Source organism: Rhinopithecus roxellana, chromosome 17 (genome assembly GCF_007565055.1).
Source record: "Rhinopithecus roxellana isolate Shanxi Qingling chromosome 17, ASM756505v1, whole genome shotgun sequence".
NCBI lineage: Eukaryota > Metazoa > Chordata > Mammalia > Primates > Cercopithecidae > Rhinopithecus > Rhinopithecus roxellana.
The window spans coordinates 86,669,340-86,690,488 of record NC_044565.1 but is presented as its reverse complement, the minus strand read 5'-3'; the positions used below and the strand labels follow the sequence as shown (position 1 = coordinate 86,690,488).

The 21,149-nt window shown below is 43.3% G+C and overlaps 2 protein-coding genes across 3 annotated transcripts in view; one reads left to right on the top strand and one right to left on the bottom strand.

The window, feature by feature from the left end:
* LOC104669317 (ribose-5-phosphate isomerase) overlaps positions 1-18,844 on the bottom strand; it is a 56,043-nt gene extending 37,199 nt beyond the window's left edge. For both annotated transcript variants that reach the window (XM_030920592.1, XM_030920590.1), the window contains exons 1-3: positions 18,517-18,844; positions 11,373-11,433; positions 9,865-9,920 (exon numbers count right to left, since the gene is read on the bottom strand). In XM_030920592.1, coding sequence (XP_030776452.1) covers positions 9,865-9,920; positions 11,373-11,433; positions 18,517-18,801 — 402 coding nt within the window. In that variant the 5' untranslated portion in view covers positions 18,802-18,844. The remainder of the gene's footprint in view (positions 1-9,864; positions 9,921-11,372; positions 11,434-18,516) is intronic.
* A 167-nt stretch (positions 18,845-19,011) lies between these two features.
* LOC115894200 (ankyrin repeat domain-containing protein 36B-like) overlaps positions 19,012-21,149 on the top strand; it is a 33,056-nt gene continuing 30,918 nt past the window's right edge. The window contains exon 1 of the mRNA XM_030920595.1: positions 19,012-19,410. The gene's annotated coding sequence lies outside the window, so the exon portion shown is untranslated. The remainder of the gene's footprint in view (positions 19,411-21,149) is intronic.

The window sequence follows — 21,149 nt, the reverse complement described above, 5'->3', positions numbered from 1 at the left end:
CCAAATTCCAGTCTGATTCTAGTATAGAATCACATGACAGCAGGTCCTGAAAGAAACTGTATTTTACCCTAAAATGTATTTCTTTGACATATTTTGAAATAGCCCAGTAAAGCTGTCTCCTGTAGGGGAAAAAAATCTACATTCTGTAAAGAATTCCCTTCCCTTTCCAGGTCTTTTCCTTGATGCAGGGGAGAATTAATTAAGAGTCTGGCACTTTTTAAGTCTGATACGAAACATTTACAATCTATTCTGACACCTGCTACCTAAAAGCTTCATCTGCATAAGAAAGAACCTTGGTCTCCATAACCCATTATCTTCACCCAAACATTCCCTTCTATTGATTCCAGGTCTTTAGATACTAATTATTTCAACCAATTGCCAGTCAGAAAATCTTTGAATGCAGCTATGACCTGGAAACCCCAACTCTGCCCTCGAGCTTCAAGTTGCCCCACCTTTCCAGACTGAACCAAAGCACATGTTACACATACTGATTGATGTCTTATGTTTCCCTAAAACGTATCAAACCAAGCTATTGCTTGACCACCTTGCGGTGGTTTCTTTGACTAGCTGAGTGTTTTTCTTTTCAAAAGCTCCTTTGTTTGCACCAATCCTTTACATTCTATATAAGAGCAATAGAGATAAAATTGCTCCGAATATAAAGGATACTTGCACCCACCAGCCGGAATCTCAGGTATTTTTAGGTGACAAACAATCCCGTGGAAGGGTCAGAGGAGATTCCTCATGACATGCAGTGGTTCCAAAGGGCTTCACAATCAACAGAAAAACACTTAATTTGTAATAGCTCTTCCAGGGAACTCTCATAATAGGCTGGTCACCTAGCATTCAGGGCACCTCACTGCTACAGCAGGCGAGTTTCTCCTGAAACACATTAAGAGAGCAGACCAACACAGGGGTAAGAGCCTGAGGAGTGAAGCTCATAAGCAACACTTTTTTTTTTTTTTTTTGAGACGGAGTCTCGCTCTGTCGCCCAGGCTGGAGTGCAGTGGCTGGTTCTCAGCTCACTGCAAGCTCCGCCTCCCGGGTTCCCGCCATTCTCCTGCCTCAGCCTCCGAGTAGCTGGGACTACAGGCGCCCGCCACCTTGCCCGGCTAGTTTTTTGTATTTTTTAGTAGAGACGGGGTTTCACCGTGTTAGCCAGGATGGTCTCGATCTCCTGACCTCGTGATCCACCCGTCTCGGCCTCCCAAAGTGCTGGGATTACAGGCTTGAGCCACGGCGCCCGGCCAAGTAACACATTTTTTACCCTGAACACATTCCTAATCTGGTGCAGACAAGAGAGAAGGGAGGAGAGACATTTAAAACAAGACATCTGAAGTTGAAGCTACTGAAGGAGAGTTACCATGTTCCAAGATACCAGCTAGGCTTGTGACTAAAAATTATGGCACCTCATCTTATAAATTTTTTGACTCATTGAACCAACATCACTGAAAATTAAATTAGCTTAACTTGGCCAAAATGGGGCTCATTCAAGACCCCCAAATTGAATTATTTACGTGCACAACTGGAAAGTTGTGCTTAAAAATTAAACACAAAGAATGGGATAGTTACTACAATGGTTTTTAAATGCTTCTAAAAGAAGTAATGATAAAATTGCTTCCATACAGGAGGTGAACCGCAAGATCTTGGAAACTATTCCTTGACTGAGAAAATTGTCTCACGTTCCCACTGTCTCACCTCCTCCCCTCCACCTGCTCCTTCAGCCCTCTTATTCTTTGCTTTCAGAACTGCCTTGGCCGGGCACAGTGGCTCACACCTGTAATCTCAGCACTTTGGGAGGCTGAGGTGGGTGGATCACTTGAGCCCAGGAGTTCGAGACCAGCCTGCACAACATAGTGAGACATCGTCTCTACAAAAAATTTTTTAAAAGCTGGGCATGGTGGCATGTGCCTGTAGTTCCAGTCACTCAGGAGGCTGAGGCAGGAGGATCGCTTGAGCCCAGGAGGCCAAGACTGCAGTGAGCTATGATCATGCCACTATACTCCAGCCTGGGTGACAGAGCAAAACCCTGTCTCAAAAAAAAAAAAGAACTACTTTGCCCAGATCAGATGTTCCTTATTCCCTCCTCCACCCACAGAAGTTTTGATAGCACCTTTTAGAGAAAATCCTGACCCAAAGGGAGACCCTTCAGTAGTTTAGACCCCCAGCACGAGGCAGAACTTAGAGACCCCTACTAAGGAATTCCCAGAAAAAAAAAAAAAAAAGAAGCTATTATTAAGATTCTTGGACACTCCAAATTCAGCCCTTCCGAGAAAAAGTATTTTGTTGATGCAGCAGCCAAAGGCTGCTCTAACACTAATATCAGATGAAACTATACAGGTGTTTTTTTTTTTTTTTAATGAGCTCCACTGAAAAGGAACTCCAAGTGGCTCAAGAAAAGAGTTCAGAGAAGGAAAAGCACATATGGCCAACAAAGGAGACACACCTTTCCCCCACTTGCAAATTATAGTATGGACTCAACAACAGACTTGTTTTGTCTTTGGAATTTATTTCAATTTCCTGTATTACAACATTTCTGTCAGCTCACTCACTAGGGACCTCAGAAAATGACTGCCTAAGAAACAACAGTATTACTGGAAATAGTCACCTACAATCACTCATAAGTCTTATGCTAAATGTGCAGTTTGTCCTAAACATAATCCAGGACAGCCTCTTCATGGATATCAAGGGCATTTTCCTTTGCCCACCAGACCTTTTGATATCTGGCAAGTGGATTTTATCCAGTTACCTCCAGCCCAGGATTATAAATAGGTCCTGGTTATGATTTGTATGTTCTCTCACTGAGTTGAACCATTTCCTTGCAGAAGTCATGGCACACACAGGAGGAAAACATCGTTGAAGCAGATAATTCCCTCTTGGGGAATTCCTTCCAAATTACATAGCGAGAGAAGAATTCATTTTACTAGAAAGATAGTCCACTCAGTTTGTAAAATCTGGCCCATTTTCCAACATTTTCATTGTGTATACCATCCTTAGTCTTCTAGATTGGTGGAACAAATAAATGGAATAATAAACATCCAGCTGGCAAAATTAACAAAAGCTTTCCATACTGGGCCAAAGGCTCTTCCACTGATTTTGCTTAACCCAAGAGCAACTTCTCTTGGATAACATCAATTACGAGATAATTACAAGTCAACCTATGAAACAGGATAATAATTTATATGAACCAACTTTATTGAAAGGTGCTATACTCAGTTATTGTCAAGGCTTAACTAAACTTCCTTCTCCAAAAGAAATTAATAAAAGATTATTTTTACAGTGTACTCCTGGAAGACAAAGACCTTACATACCATCATGTCTAGCCAAAGGACCTTTTTTTATTGGAAATGACATCAACTAAAAGACTCACTTGAACCTCACTGGAAAGGACTCTATCAGGTATTGTTTTTTTTTTTTTTTTTTTTTGAGATGGAGTCTTGCTCTGTCACCCAGGCTGGAATGCAGTGGCCAGATCTCAGCTCACTGCAAGCTCTGCCTCCCGGGTTCACGCCATTCTCCTGCCTCAGCCTCCCGAGTAGCTGGGACTACAGGCGCCACCACCTCGCCCGGCTAGTTTTTTGTATTTTTAGTAGAGACGGGGTTTCACCATGTTAGCCAGGATGGTCTCGATCTCCTGACCTTGTGATCCACCCGTCTCGGCCTCCCAAAGTGCTGGGATTACAGGCTTGAGCCACCGCGCCTGGCCAGGTATTGTTAACTAATTGCTGTGCAGCAAAACTTGAAGGCTGACTCCTGAATCCACATTTCTCATTTAAAGAAAGCTCCAACAACTAAATGAACTTATAAGTCCACTGGAGATCTCCAATTAAAGATCTCTAAGATTCCTGACACCTCTGAGGATGGGAAGCAGACAAGACCTGACTATATAACATTGCCCAAATTACCAGGCCAGGTCTGAACTCACAATGAATTTCTTCTGCATATACCTTTTGTTTTTGTATTTTCCTGCATGATGACTGAATTTCTACTAACACCCCCTCATTTGTTTGATCCCCATTCCTCTTACTGGGAAATTGTTTAACTGACGTGAAAGTAGGACAAACATTTTTTCAAAATCAAGAAGATACTGGAACCCTGACATCAACTTCTTAGAATCAGTCCAATGTTCCCATGGCCCATGGCACCAGTTTTCAGGCGTAATAAACTATCAAGAGGCCCCCATTTAGGGAAAGATATCCAGGAAGTTCTTCCCAATTCCATGGCTGGTCTGGCAATTTTTAACACTTTACAAATAGATCACTATGTTACTGTGAATACAGATGATCACTTACTATACAAACTCCTGGATATGACGGAAGACATTTAGCTGCAGTTTATGTGCCTTGCCATAGTATCTCTTGTCCTAGGAGTCAGGGACCTTGTTTTTGTGACTGGTCTATACAACATTCTAATGAAGCTGGAAATCAAATAGTAAGAGCTACTTGGTGGACAAGGGTACCACCAGAGGATACTTGGGAATGTTAGCAGGGAGAATGTGAGAAGCCTTACAGTATACTCAAACTAAACTATATCTAGGGGTAACTACTGCTCCTCACACTTTAACTTGGAGCACCCAACATTATTGGGTTTGTAACTGGTACTCACGTTGCATTTCCATTATAAATGCTCAATGGCAACAACATGTTTAGTGGATAAAACAGCACTAGCCAACTAAGGCAAAAAGAACCTTACGTGCAATAAAGGCAGGACTTGAGATATTAGGACAAGCTAAAAATGTATTTAACAACGACAACAACAACAACAAAAAATCACAAGAAAAGTCAATACTTACCAGTCTAAATAGATTAAAATAAATATTCTTTCAGAAGGAAGGTATGGGTTGGGAAGCTACACAAAAAGATAATGATACTATTGTTAAGTAGGTAAATCAACTACTCAACTAACAAGGGGCCATGCCAAAACCCAGTGATGGAAAACAGCATGCGTCCAAACTCAACAAGGTTTACTGACCATGCTAATCCAAATGGAAACTGAAGTGGCCTCTAAAATGTGCCCTACCATTTTGGATGCAGAAACACAAGGTGTACATTTATGCACAAACATTATGAACCCTCTTCTTCCTGGAAAATTACTACCAAGGGTATGTAGCTTAATTCACTGTACTCTTACAGCACTAGCACCCTGCATGGATAATAGACGTATAACATAGTGTTAGTAGGAATAGAGATTTTTAAAAAATAATACTCATATTTTCCCAATGGGGAGCTGATAGGCCATATTAAATAATAGTACTTAAGAGTCCAGTTTCAGTTCTACACTGTAAACAAATTCAGGAAGTTTGTGCTGTCCCCAAAATGTTTGGAATCCTGAAATCATATAAATATGACCCTTAATTTCTTTATTTTTAAATTTAATTTAAAGTTCCAGGATACATGTGCAGGATGTGCAGGTTTTTTCCATAGGTAAATGTGTGCCATGGTGGTCTGCTGCATCTATCAATCCATAACCTAGGTATTAAGCCCTGCATGCATTCGCTATTTATCCTGATGCTCTCCCTCCTGCTGCACTCCCCACACAGGCCCCAGTATGTGTTGTTCCCCTCCCTGCGTCCATGTGTTCTCACTGTTCAGCTCCAACTTATAAGTGAGAACATGTGGTGTTTGGTTTTCTGTTCCTATGTTAGTTTGCTGAGGATACTGGCTTCCAGCTCTACCCATGTCCCTGCAGAGGACATGATCTCATTCCTTTTTATGGCTACATAGTATTCTATGGTGTACAGGTACCATATTTTCTTTATCCAGTCTATCATTGGCAGCATTTGGGTTGATTCTATGTCTTTGATATTATGAATAGTGCTGCAATGAACATACATGTGCATGTATCTTTAGAACAGAATGATTTATATTATTTTGGGTATATACTCAGTAATGGAATTGCTGATTCAAATGATATTTCTGGCTCTAGGTCTCTGAGGAATCGCCACACCATCTTCCACAGTGGTTGAACTAATTTACATTCCCACCAACAACATAAAAGCATTCCCGCCTCCACAGCCTCATCAGCATCTGTCATTTCTTGACTTATTAATAATCACCATTCTGACCAGCATGAGATGGTATCTCATTGTGCTTTTGATTTGCATGTCTCTAATGATTAGTGATGTTGAGCTTTTTTTCATGTTTGCTGGCCACATAAATGCATTCTTTTGAGAAGTGTCTGTTCATGTCCTTTGCCCATTTTTAAATGGGATTGTTCAGTTTTTTTCTTATAAATTTGTTTAAGTTCCTTGTAGATTCTAGATATTAGAACTTTGTCAGATGAATAGATTGCAAAAATCTTCTCCCATTCTGTAGGCTGTCTGTTCACTCTGATGATAGTTTCTTTTGCTGTGCACAAGCTCTTTAGTTTAATTAGATCCCATTTGTCAATATTGGCTTTTGTTGCAATTGCTTTTGATGTTGTCATGAAATGTTTGCCAGTGCCTATGTCCTGAATGGTATTTTCTTCTAGGGTTTTTATAGTGTTTTTCATTTTCTAGGGTTTTATATTTAAGTCATCTTGAGTTAATTTTCATATAAGGTGTAAGGAAAAGGTACAGTTTCAATTTCTGCATATGGTTAGCCAGTTCTCCTGGCACCATTTATGAAATAGGGAATTTGTTCCCCCTTGCTTTTGTCAGGTTTGCCAAAGATCAGATGGTTGTAGATGTGCAGTCTTATTTCTGAGATCTCTATTCTGTTCCATTGGTCTATGTGTCTGTTGTACCAGTACCATGCTGTTTCGGTTATTGATTTGATTACTATAGTTTGAAGTCCAGTAGCATGATGCCTCCAGCTTTGTTCTTTTTGGTTAGAATTGTCTTGGCTATACAGGTTCTTTTTTGGTTCCATATGAATTTTAGAGTAGTTTTTTCTAATTTTGTGAAGAATGTCATTGGTAGTTTAATGGGAAATAGCATTGAATTTATAAATTACTTTGGGCAGTATGGCCATTTTCATGATACTGATTCTTCCTATCCATGAGCATGCAACGTTTTGCCACTTGTGTCCCCTCATTTCCTTGAGCAGTGGTTTGTAGTCCTCCTTGAAGAGGTCTTCACTTCCCTTGTTAGCTGTATTCCTAGGTATTTTATTCTCTTCATAGCAACTGTGAATGAGAGTTCATTCATGATTTGGCTATTTGTCTATTGTTGGTGTACAGGAATGCTTATGATTTTTGCACACTGATTTTGTATCCTGAGACTTTGCTAAAGTTGCTCATCAGCTTAAGGAGCTTTTTGGCTGAGACGATGGGGTTTTCTAGATACAGAATCATGTCATCTACAAACAGAGACAGTTTGACTTCCTCTCTTCCTGTGTGAATACCCTTTCTTTCTCTTGTCTGATGGCCCTGGCCAGAGCTTCCAATACTATGTTGAACAGGAGTGGTGAGAGAGATGACCCTTAATTTCTGTACCCTGCTCAAAATAATATATGGTATACAGGTGACATGGTTTGGCTCTGTGTCCCCACCCAAATCTCATCTCAAATTACACTCCCATAATTCCCATGTGTTGTGGGAGGGGCGTGGTGGGAGATAATTAAATCATGAGGGCTGTTTCCTCCATACTGCTCTCGTGGTACTAAGTCTCATGAGATCTGATGGTTTTATCAGGGGTTTCTGCTCTTGGATCTTCCTCATTCTCTCTCTACCTGCTGCCATCCATGTAGAATGGGACTTGCCCCTCCCTGCCTTCCACCATGATTGTGAGGCTTCCTCAGTCACATGAAAAGTCCAATTGAACCTCTTTCTTTCGTAAATTGCCCAGTCTCATGTATGTATTTATCAGCATTGTGAAAATGGACTAATAAATTGGTACCAGCAGAGTGGGGTGCTGCTGAGAAGATACCTGAAAATATGGAAGTGACTTTGCAACTGGGTAACAGGCAGAGGTTGGAACAGTTTGGAGGGCTCAGAAGACAGGAAAATGTCTTTCTAATATTCCTATGTTACAAATACTATAAATACTGCAAAAATGTTACCAAAAGAATAAAACTCCAGCCAAAACTATGTTAGCTCATCAATTTGAACTACGGCCACAGAATGTATGTAAGGGTGGTATTCTATTGTCTGTTTTATCCAACATACTCTTTCCTCTAATTCTGACCTACTGAATTACAACAGAAAGAGACATGCTCCCAGTTTGCTCTGAGTCTGTGTCCCTGGTCTATAGTCCTCAAACTTGGCTCAGAATAAAATTAACTTTGACTTAAATCCATAGTGGCTGTTATTTTAACCTTTTGGGTCAACCTAGTTGAGAAAAATTTAAAAAGATCAAGAAAAGCATGTAGTTTCAAAATACTGGAGCAAATATCCAATCACCTAAAAGAGCTAAAAGTATGTCCATGTAAAGAGCAAGAAATAGTGGAGGTGAGGGGTGGGGAGGTGAGAAGAGTGTGCTTTCTAGGTAGTGGTCATCTCAGGGAAGGTGAGGGGAGTGTGCTTTTATCTCTTTTAAATAAAAAGACTTGAATTATTTGTTTCTTCCATGCACGTGCATATATAACTTTAAAAATAAACACCAATGTAATTTATTAACTAAGAAATAAAAGTACTTGATGATCAAGTCAGTTGGAAAAATTAGATAATTAGCTTTCCAAAAGACTAAAAAAATCCACCACAAGCCACTGAGGCTTTAAAAGTGTCTCCTCAAGACAGCAGAATTAAAAAAAAAAAAATGCAATATAAAACACTTAAGGTATTGCCTTCAGTCCCCTGGGTGGCCATTCACCTTGTTTAAGGTCTCCAAGAGATTTAACATCAAGGAAGCTCCAACAGTATGCACTATCCAACTCCCTAACCTGTCTACCTGGAATCTCTGCCTTGCTCCCTACCATTAAGCTGAGGCCAGTCTGGTTTAGAAGGAACCTTAACCTCTCTCCTTTCACCAAAGCTGGCTGCAGGCTGCCAGCATTCTGTGCCTCTAGGATTGGGAGGGTTTCCTAAGAAACCCAGCTGTCCAAGCCTAAGTCCATAAAGTCCGGAAGCATCAGTCACTCATAAATCTCACCTCCTACCCCAGTGCATAGTATCACCTTGACAAATCCAACGCGAGATTATACACATATTCCTCCCTGCAATGGCCAGATGAGGGATAAGAGTTGGCTCCATCTGAGCAACTGTCTTCCCTTCTACTTCCCAAAACCTGCTCTTTCCTTATCTCTCCCTATATTTAACTGGCTCCACTGCTTTCCTCCATCAGCTCCTACTAATTTATGATGCACTTGTATTACTAACACATTGCTTAATTCCTTTTAGCCTGATTCTTTTTTTTCTTCTTGAGACAGGGTCTCACTCTGTCGCCAAGGCTGGAGTGCACTGGCACAATCACACCTCACTGCAGCCTGGACCTCCCTGGGCTCAAGGGAGATCCTCCCGCCTCAGCCTCCCACCTAGTTGGAACTACAGGTACAAGTCACCACACCCAGATAATTTTTGTATTTTTTGTAGAGGCAGGCTTTCACCATATTGCCCAGGCTGGTCTTGAACTCCTGGGCTCAAGGGATCTGCCTACCTTGGCCTCCCAAAGTACTTGGGATTACAGGCATGAGCCACCACACCTGGCCTAGCCTGATTTTCACCTATAAACAGGAATAATATTCCTTGAGGAGAGGGACTACCTGGCCATCCCTGTATACTCCATAGTACCTAAACTCAACATGCACTGAAACATTCTCCTAGTAAATAAACAAATGCACCTAAAACTACAATTCCAAGAAGAAATACTTGATCAATAAACTCTCCTATTCCTGGACTCTCTGACCTAGAACAACCTTGAGGTACAAGACAAGGCCATGTGTCCACAACCTCGGGGAACCAGAAGATACAGCAGAAGCTGTCACAATGCAGATGGAAAGCAGGACATACCTGGAAGGAAGTGGGAATACAGACGAGGTTCAGATTCTCTTGCTTCACCCTTTCAGCTGTGGAAACAAAAGCCATATTGGCAGTTTTTCACTCTCCTTACTTTATTTTTCTTGTCATATGTGTTTGCTCAAATCCAACAGACAAGGGAAGATCTATTTCCCAGGGATAGCTGCCTTTCACCCTGTGTCCCCCTCCTTGGTGGGAAAGCTGGTGACTGTACTTCACACACCAGAAGATAGCGACACAAGAAAGCCTGGAGAGGTAAGCACTGACCACAGAAAGCAGAGTCAGTGTTTGCTATTGTTACGTGCCTGACAACATTCTAAGAACTTTGTATATATGAACTCTTAATTCTAACAACCCAAAAGGTTAAATTATTTTCCCCATTTTGCAGATAAGGCAACTGAGGTTCAGAGAGGTAATGTAATTTGGTAGTTATACCGCTAATAAGGGGCACAGCTGGGACATGATCCCAGGCCGTCTAGCCACACAGTCTTAACTCCCCTATATTGCCTCTTCTAGGAAAAAGCCAGAACTTTACTTTTGCATTTTAGTAAAAAAGATACTTATTTGTAGGCCCCAGAGAGTGGCTAAAGGAGATTTATTTTTTCAATTTGAATTTGTACCTTTCAGGAAAGTTTGATTAAAAAAAAAAAAGACTTCAGGAAAAACCTCTTATTAAAATTTCAAGTCTTTTTAATCACTGAGTGCATCTTGGGAGGTTTGGGTGCCACTATTACAAAATCCATAGTAACTCCTGTGCCCTGAAAGTATTCTCCAGATACTTGGTTAAGATTGAAAGGTATATAACACAAAAGCTCCTATTTGGCCAATGAGAAGCCTTCCAGAAGTCATCACACCAGCACTACAACCACTCCTTCATAACAAAGTGTTCCTGGACTTTCCCTCCTGGGCTCTGCCCCTTGGCACCTAGAAGAATTCGGCATTCAGGCAGGCCTCTCCTCTGGGCTTTGTTCTTACAAACAAAGAGCAGGGCAGTAAAACCTGTTGAGCAGCCACAGGGGCTGATAATTCCTGAGCCTTTTCTAAGCATAGAGACACCCTAATCAGTGTAAAATAAGCACCTGCAGGAACCAGCCATCAATGGCAGGAGCCCCACATCCACCCCAGGGTCATGGACAGGGCAAACCCACTGTGGCCTCAATTAACTGCCTGAGGAAGTCTGGGATCATGCAAAGAACTCAATGGTAGAATACCACTGACATGATTAAAATTATATTGGGACCTCGAGCTAAGTCAGCTCCTCCCGTCCAGCTGAGTAAACAAAGGCAAGGACATCCTTAAAAGTTGGATGAAGAGGCCCAAGATTCACTCTCTCCACAAAAGAGCAGAAACACTCAACTGACCTCGGGTAGTCCCTCTCTCCAGCTCTGTACTGCTGAAGCCAAAAGGGCAATGCCAAACCTGTAAACCACTTCCTCCCTCTCCTCTACCTCCCTACCCCATCATCACCCACAAAGCATCCAGGAGACAGTGAGAGAGCATACCTATTCGCTGCACAGCGTGGACAATTGTAGAACCACTTCCAATTCCCAGCACTTGGTTATTCTGCCAAAAAGGGGGAAAGAAGAAACAAAACTTATTAATACCATATTTTACTCCTTTGTCAGCCCACTTCCTAAAGCTATAAAATTATTATGAACAACAATTCACCAACACAGGTGCAAGACAGGTACCGTGCCTATTTTATAGGAACATAAACACTGAACCTCAATGCTGTACTTTAACCAACGCATGGTGGACAAATGTTCAACAAGGCCCTCCTCCCTTCGTTTCTGACACTGTCAACACCACCACTTCCTCCCTCCATTCTACCAAATAATTGGTGCAATTACTTGCAACTGAATAGCAACTTGCGTCACCCTCACAGAAATGGCCTGCATATAAACACTTAAAGATTCCCAACATTTCAAGCCAGCAACAGTGTGTTTTAAAAAAAAAAAGAAAGAAAGAAGAAGAAAGAAAAGAAAAAGATTCCTGGCCAACCCCAGGGAGGTAATTAGAAAAACACTTAAAAAAAAAAAAAATAGAGCCTGGAGCCTGGGTAAAGGAGGAAAGCTAAGGCTGGCTTCAGTGTCTTCCACAGGCACCTTCAAGTTGGTAGCACCACAAGACACATCAGGCCCACCATCTAGAGCTCTCCCAAAGTCAGCAGATAAAGGGAGGGCCTGAAGTAACCTCAAAATAATAAAGTATGTCAGCATCTGCCTAGGTGACACCACAGGGTGCTCATTTTGCATGAGCCTGCCTCAGAGAAAACGGGAAGAGGGCAAAGGCTTAGTTAAGAACATGAAAAATAGTCTTCATCTGCAATAGAAGGATTGTAATAGAGCAGAGCACTTCCTGAGTACAAAGTACAAGCAGACATCACAATACCGAGCCGGCCGGGCGCGGTGGCTCAAGCCTGTAATCCCAGCACTTTGGGAGGCTGAGACGGGCGGATCACGAGGTCAGGAGATCGAGACCATCCTGGCTAACACGGTGAAACCCCGTCTCTACTAAAAAATACAAAAAAATTAGCCGGGCGAGGTGCCGGGCGCCTGTAGTCCCAGCTACTCAGGAGGCTGAGGCAGGAGAATGGCGTGAACCCGGGAGGCGGAGCTTGCAGTGAGCTGAGATCTGGCCACAGCACTCCAGCCTGGACGGCAGAGCGAGACTCCGTCTCAAAAAAAAAAAATAAAAAACAAAAAACAAAAAAACACAATACCGAGCCTACCACCTTAAGAAACAAAGGTACCTACAAACAGACCAAAGACAGCTTAAAAGCTCAGCTGAGTCTACTAGACCACAAAGAGCAAAACGAGGCCAGGGTACTAACAGTTAGGAACTAATATGGAGTTCAGTGCCTAAGCAACTTCCTGACCTCTATCTCCTGCCGGTGCAAGGCAAAGTCAACTGAACACCAAAGCGGCAGCTACCATTTATTAAGCACCTACCAAGAAGGCTTATAAATGTTAATATAAAGTCAAATCTCACAACAATCACTTATGACCCAGAGACCCACTATTAACACTTTATAGATGAGTTCAATATTGTAAGGAAAAACTTAAGACTTTGAAATGAGCAAAAGAGACTACTGGATATCCTTCCAATGGGATGCTGGAACCTGATTGTATTGTCTGACTCGAAGAAGGTATGTGCCTTTGTCTTTAAGATACATGACGACTCGGCCGGGCGCGGTGGCTCAAGCCTATAATCCCAGCACTTTGGGAGGCCGAGACGGGCGGATCACGAGGTCAGGAGATCGAGACCATCCTGGCTAACACGGTGAAACCCCGTCTCTACTAAAAAATACAAAAAACGAGCCGGGCGAGGTGGCGGGCGCCTGTAGTCCCAGCTACTCGGAGGCTGAGGCCGGAGAATGGCGTAAACCCGGGGGGCGGAGCTTGCAGTGAGCTGAGATCCGGCCACTGCACTCCAGCCTGGGCGACAGAGCGAGACTCCGTCTCAAAAAAAAAGATATATGACGACTCTATAGAGACACACTTTAACTTGCAGAAAACTTTCAACAAAGCAAGTAATTTTTGTTCATAGAAAAGCAAATTAATAGTGTTCTATGAGATACAATTATTAACAGATCTTCTAAATTCATTTTAAGATTTTTTTTTTTTTTTTACTACATATGAGCTTATGGTTGACTTCTCCTGTTTGCTTTGAACATCTCCACCAAAACTCATGTTGAAAGTTAATTGCCATTATAACAATACTAAGAAGTGGGACCTTTACGAGGTGATTGGGTCAGAGGGCTCCACCCTCATGGATGGGATTGGTGCCCACCCATAGCACCGCAACATCTGTTCTCTCTCACCAGATGCCAGCACCTTGATACTGGACTTCGCAGCCTCCACAAGTATAAGCCAAAACATTTCAGTTCATTATAAATTACTCAGTCTCAGGTATTCTATTATAGCAGCACAAAATGGACTAAGACACCTATGAACAGGTTCTAATAACTTTTCCAGTTCCCTAATTTAGTGAGTTAAATAAAATCTTCGACATATATTCATTTTATATGTGTGTGATTTTACCTGTTTTAAATATACATACAAGATATATATCTTGTATGTATATTTACAATACATATAAGTAATATCAATGCCCCCCCACACACACACATACAAACTCATCCTCAAACTCCTGGGCTCATACAACCCTACTGCCTCAGCTTCCCACATAGCTAGTACTACAGGAACATGCCACCATGCCCAGTTAATTTTTTAATTATTTTAAGAGACACAGTCTCACTGTCAACCAGGCTAGTCTCGAACTCCTGGCCTCAAGTGATCCTCTCACCTCTGCCTCCCAAAGTGCTGGGATTACAGGATGAGCCATTTCAATCGAATAAGCAACTACCGGAAGTTCAATTTGTTGAAACATCAATCTACTTCAAATTTCTTAAGATTTCCAACAACTGATTAACAATTAATTTATCTGACAAAGGAAAGCCCATAGTAAAACCTTCTTTTTAGGAAGAAGAAAAGTCCTGAAGCTTCGGCCCTCAGGACAAACAGGGCCACAACTAAAATCCTTCATTCCCCACAGGACAAAGGCCATAGGAATACTTAAAAGTCAGCCAGTTAACGTAGGCCTACGTTAGATATGGTCCTTCTCACAGTTAGACTACATCTGTAACTAGAAAAGATTAGAAAGAATGACCAACAAGTAGAGTTACCAAAAAAAAAAAAAAAAAAATGAAATACTAATGTCCCCATAACCACATACATGTACACTAAAAATGCTTCTATAGCCTCTCCTACCTACAGAAGACTATACCCAACAACTTTTGTGTTACTGACCTGGTGGAAACTGCTTTTACTAGCTCACAGTTCCAAAGTCACTGAATACATCAGGGGCTTGGGTTATCAGAACAGGGTTCGCACTAGGTCAGGATTCCACCTGTGCCAATGCTCTCAAGAAGGCAATGTGTCTAATACAGTTGTTTAGCTACCTGGACAATCTCCAAAGGCAAGAACTTCAAGACAAGTAAATGACACATCACAGCACAGAAACATTCAAAATGGCTAAATATCTCACATATAAAAATCTTCAAGCAATGAGAAAATGTCTTATGTCTGAGTGTGGAAAAACTCACTTTTTCCTCTGCTCTCACACCACAACAATTATCAACACAGAAGACTTCTGTAACCAAATGTATGGGGATTTCTCTCCATATCCCAAGCAAGCAATCTACTCTGCAGCAGACACCAGCTGGGTATCCTCCAAATCAATTTCAACACTCTCTACTTGGAGATACCATAAGGTTCCACCGGTTGAGGGCTCAACTCCCAAGATTGCCTCCTCCTTCCTACCAAATGCAAGTTCAGGCCTCCAGAACTTCTGACTTGCCAGCTTCAAGCTGGAGTTCCCACAACCCTCTCTTTGGGTTTGATTAACTTGCTAGAGTGGCTCACAGAACTCAGGGAAACATGTTTACCAGTTTATTATAAAGGCTATGATGAAGGATATGGATGAAGAGATGCATAGGTAAAGGCATGTAAGAAGGAGCACAGAGCTTCCATGCTCTCTCTAGGCACACCATCCTCCAGGGACCTTCATACGTTCTGCTCTCCAGAAGCTTCCAAATCCTGTCCTCTTGAGCCTTTTTTTTTTTTTTTTTTTTTGAGATTTTATCGAATAGATATGATTGGATCTTGGAAAAGACCAGGAATTATAAGGGCCTAGAAATGTGACTGGACAAAAATGGCATGATCCAATACTAGCAGACTGACTGGGGAAATCCTGCAAGGGCTGTCTGTTCAGATTCTTCACCTGCAGCATTCCTTCCTCCAGGGTATGGAAGAGAAACCCTCCTGAAATGGGGATCTTAATGACCTACAATCAGACAACATAGGTCACAGAATTTCTTTATGGCCAGCTCCAAGACAGAAAAGCACTGGGGAGACAAAGGAGCAAGCAGAAGGAGGGCAGAAGGTAAGAGAGGAAGATTCTGTTTTCTGAGGCCTGCTCTGGGCCCTAAAGCACCCCAAATATAACAAAAGACTGTAGTAAGAGTTATGAGAGTTATGAACCAGGAGCCATGGATAAAAACATTGTGTATATGTGTGTGTGTTTAGAATATCACACTAGATAGACTTAACCTAACCTTCACACTTGACCTGAAGCTAGGAACTCTAGCTTTACAGTCATTCAATCACCAGATTCCTGGTTACCAAGCTTAGCCATACATTCATGTCACTCACAGTCCTAGCAGGCAGGTGGCATAGAGGTGAATTCGGATGAATCAGACAAGCTCTGTGTAAGGTTCCTTCTTTGCCTTTTGGAAGAGACCAGGAATTGCAAGGCCCTGCCAGGCCTAAAGCTCTTCAACTATGTGATCCCTGCTGTCTTGGAATCAAATGACTGGCCCAGGAATCAGTGTCCTTGCCAAAGCCAACCAGAGGTGACCAAAGGCTGCCTATGAGGTGGCCCAACAGCAGAAGACTGCCAAGCAGGCCCTGCTAGAGGAGTGGCCCCATTCTAATGGGCAATATTACACCACATGTATGTGCAACATCAGAACTTCCCTCAGCTTGTCGAATGGAGTAACTCTGGAAATACTACTTCTGCTAACCAACTAGAACCACCGCCCATCAGCTTCCTCAACCAAGACAGTCATAAAACAAAGCCTAGGCTCCAAAGAGAACAAAGGGATGAGGCTACAGATGTTCAGAAGAGCCTAGTTCTGAATGGCGACCCATCCTGGGTAGCTACACCCCCAGAAACAGACAGAGCTAGGCCCAGGGTGGCTATACAAAGGATTCACCTGAGAACTCTCCATGTTTTCCATCCACCCAGACATGGAAGTGGTCGACATATTGGAACTCCAATGGACTAGGGAACAGGAAGCCCTACTCCCCAGAGATTCTACACAAAGAACCTCCAATAACCCCAACACTTTCGTATTTGTGTCCACACTGCACACAATTGAACATGTATGTACTGGGCAGGCCCCACTGTGACCAATGCTAAATGAAGGTTAACTACCCTCCAGGAGCTTACCCTTTAAGGGGCTGGAAGAAATGAACACACAGATGACCAAAACATAAGATACAACATAAAGGACATAAGAGGCATGAAGTGCTACAGAATCGCGGAAAAGAAATCTTCCTCTCCTTAGGATGCTAAGGAAAAACTGAAAGGAGGAAATGGACTTTAAGCCAAACCCTGAAGGGCATATATGACTTTAACAGGTGCCCCCAAAAGGTCACTGTAGATCTCCCCAAAATCACCTAACTTCATGAGATGTGGTCAGAATCCAGTGTTTTGGGGCTCTAGCCTAAGGTCAGGGCTTGCAGATTTTTATTTAATCAAATACATAACTATAACGCAAAGATCAGGGAGATGCGCCACCAAATATTAACGTAAATTCATTAACAGGACAACTTAGATATGGGGCTTTTCTAATTGTATTCTCATGTGAATTACATTTGACTATTAGCTATTCACTTTATGCAGACATTTTGAAATTTCAGCTTATTGTCTCACTTTTACAACTGAGGCACTGAATCCCAAAGGTAGGGTCAAATTAACACATTTTACATTATCTCTGTTAATCCCCATAGAAAATCCTATTGTCAATCAGACTTGCAACAGGCTACACCAGAATAGGGTAGCAGTGGAAAGGGTAGAAGGGAACATGGGGACATCCCTCCCACAGAACTGGCTGAGCCACAGGTTACCACACTGTCCACTCCCACTCAAACACGCTGTGGTGAAGCTCATCAAACATCATCTAAGCAAAATAATTTTGTTGAGTAAAGCATTAACAAATGTAAAGAACTATTATTGGAGAAGAAAAGAGACTCTAATACCACTTTCTAATAAGTAGAAATGAGAAATAAAAAACCAGTAAGACCAAGGAAACTACACCACAGGGCAGACATACTCCACTTGGCTTCCTTATTATAATTAAGATAATTAACTTGATTGCTGACAGCAAAACCACCTGGATTTAAAAAAAAAACAAAAAAACTCCACTAACAGCACCATGCCACTTAACAAACAAGTAGGGACCACGACCTGACTGAATAACAGCTAAACATCTCTGCAGCGCCGCCTTAAAAAATAAACCAGCATCCTCCAGACTTAGTCCACCCCGCCCTATGGAAAGAAGGAAGTTTGAAGCCCCGGGTCTTCCCTTCCCTCGAGGAGTTCACTCAGGGGCCGGCGCGCACCAAGCCCAGAACCTCCTTCGACTGAAATGTCAAAGCACTAACAAACCAACTCTCCGCCGGCATCCGGGTCAGTAAAGAGAAATGAAAACCTCTCCGCAGTCCCAAAGCCCACCATTTTCCATTTATTGATAAGGAGACCACAAGGCAACTGCCTCTAGCCCCCATTCCAAACATGAGACAACACCAGGCTCCACTTTGCAAACTGTTCCAGCTGGACAAGGAGTCTTTAGAAAGCTCAAATATTAGAAGATTCGCCCCCAACCGATTCCACATCTAAAAGGTCTTTAAGGAGCAAGGAAGAGGGGTCTAAACTCGGGTAAAGTGCACACTCTCTACCCTCTCACTCAGCCCCCGCCCTGCCAGGACGTAGGCGCGCCTCGGCAGCACCCAGAAAGCGCAACAGGAGCCCAACACGCCGAGGACGTGCTTCCCGCGCCCCACGTCCCCAGGTGCTCACCCTCACGTGGTTCTCCACGGCCGCGCGGCCCGCCAGCTTCTTGGCCTCCTCGGCCTTGGACATCGTGGAGGGGGCCGGGCAGATGCTGTTGGAGTCCCCGCAGCTGGTGCCTGTGTTGCCAGCACCGCCACGGGTCCCGGACTGTGCACGCCCCGGCAGCCGCACGTGGGAACCCGGTAGGTCCCAGCTGTTCCCTCCTCCGCCAGAGGCCGCGCCCCCGGCCCTCCCGGGCAGAGGGGCCAAGACCCGCCCGTAGAGGGTGCTGAAGGGCCCGGGGCGCTGCATCCCGACGCCTCGCTCGGGCCTCCGCTGAAGTCCCGCCCCCGGCTCCCCCGGAAATCTGGTCGCTTACGTACACACTCTGCGTGCCCTGCTGCGCGGTCCTTGCTGGGAAGTGTGGTTCTATGGCTTCGAGGACCGCTATCTGCGTCTCAGTCTGGACTACCAACCCCATAATGCTCTCCGCGACGAGATGCGCAATCGCCGGCGACGGGCTCTGGCATTCGCTCTGTGGGAGTATCAGTGTGGTGACTGCTTACTCGCGGGAAGTGTTCTCAGGCCACGATTAGGTGAAGCCCAGGGATATTTCTCTTCGCCCATGCATCCGAGAAAGGAGTGTTAGACCTGACCCTGTTGTTTCTCCCAGCAGTGAGAACGTGGCCTTGGACGAGAATTCCAAGTAGTGGCACTTCTGTAGACGACGCGGCCCTTTTGGGGTTACTACTACCCAGGAAACTCACATGCGACACGGGCGCCAGCTGAAGTGCATCTAGACCCCCGCAGACCCAAGGTTACAAGTTGAGAACCCCCTGCCATAGACATTCTTCTGCACCTAGTGGTGGAGCAGGCGGAGCTGCACCCTGCTCCGCCCATTTGGAAACTGGTTCTGCACAGGTGAGTGCCCTGCAGCGATCCTGCAATCCTTGGTGACTAACAAGGACTTACTGTGAAAACAGATTTATCTTTTCTTCTCTACCTTTAAGGTTTCTTGCTGTTGAGAATAGTTAAGGGACGAGGAATTCTTATTGCCCCCATTTTACAGGCAAAGAAACTAATACTGACCCCCAACCTTACCGACCACTTGGAGGTCCCTAAAAACACATGACCTTTGTGTTTCTCGGCTGTTAGTGGAATCCTTTCTGTTTGCTCATGAACTCATCTTCAAACGCATTCCAGGCTTTCAAAACTCTTCTGTGAGCGCAAGTCCCTGGTATGGGCCGCTGTTAACTGCCGCTTATCACCTAGATTTTCTTAACTATGCTTTGCCCCTGAGGCTGTGAGCTCCTGAATCTTCACCTTTGTCTGTAGGAGGAAAAGTTGTTTGAGATGATATTTGAATCCTTCAATTTAGGCCAAATTCAGAACATAGCAGAAGGTTCTGGCTAGCATGCAGAACCGTATGACTGGACTCCCACTACTGTTGGTCTGCAAAGTTGAAGGCTACTGTAGGCAAATGTGACACCTTTAATGTATCTCCTTAGGAGCAGTCTTTCACGTTATTCATGCTCCTCGGCACCCACACCAAAAGACTGATGAAGCAAATGTTAGCTAGTCTCTGCTTTACCCGGTCACCCCCATCCTGAGGACCTTTGAACCATTTTAAATGCTCTACCTGCCAGCCTGGCCATCTATGCACTGCTTGCTCCGTCTACCCTTCTGATTCAGCTGAAATGCCACCTTCTCAAAGAAGTCTAAGTGACCACCTCAACTAAATTGGGTTTCCTACCCACCCCTCCTCTATCACTTTGCCCATGGTTGTATTTCCATCACGGAACTTCCATCCATCATTCATTTCCTTCGTTTTGTACTTCTTTATCATATATCCTCTGTAGAAAAGGACATTCTGAGAAGACGGACTTTGGGTGTCTTTCTACAGAATCTTCCATTCCTAAAACTGCCTGACCTGTAGATGGTCCTCAACAAATATCTAAAACACTTTAAATAACAAATAGATGTCATGTTTTAACCCCACACTCCACCTTCGGCCATACAAAATTTTAGTCCCTGCGTCCATGCTCTTACCTCCGTGTTTTTGTACACTCTGTACCCTTCTAACTCTTGGATATTCTTCAAGACTTCATTCTGTTACTTGTTACTCTGCAACTCTAAACACTACTCTTAGTTGAGTTGGCTGTCCTTCAGTGCTCCCAATCACCTGTAACCTCTCTTTCATAACTATCTTGCTCTATTCATTTGACTGTCTCACCCAAAAGACATGTCCCTTGATAGCAGAGACTGTTGCTCATAAAGTGGACAGTGCCTTGTTCAATTACTGTTTTGGGGGTGGCAAGGTCTGTCTGTGCCTGTTTGTGTTCTCTTTCCTTCTCTCTTTTCTCCATGTTGTACTCATCTTTCCATTTCTGTACCCCTTTTAATCCTTTCCTTAGGTTGTTATTCATGCCTAGTGATTCTCATGGACATTCTGAAATCCAGGTTCTTAGGGCTGAAGACTATGCCAATCTTTGAAATAATATGAGTATCGCATTCTGATGACACTTCATTTGCATAATTATTGATAATAGTGCCAGGTACGATGCTAAGTACTTTGCAGACTTTATCACATTTAATCCTAACTTCAAGAAGTGGATACCATTAACTCCTGGCTGGACACAGTGGCTCTCACCTGTAATCTT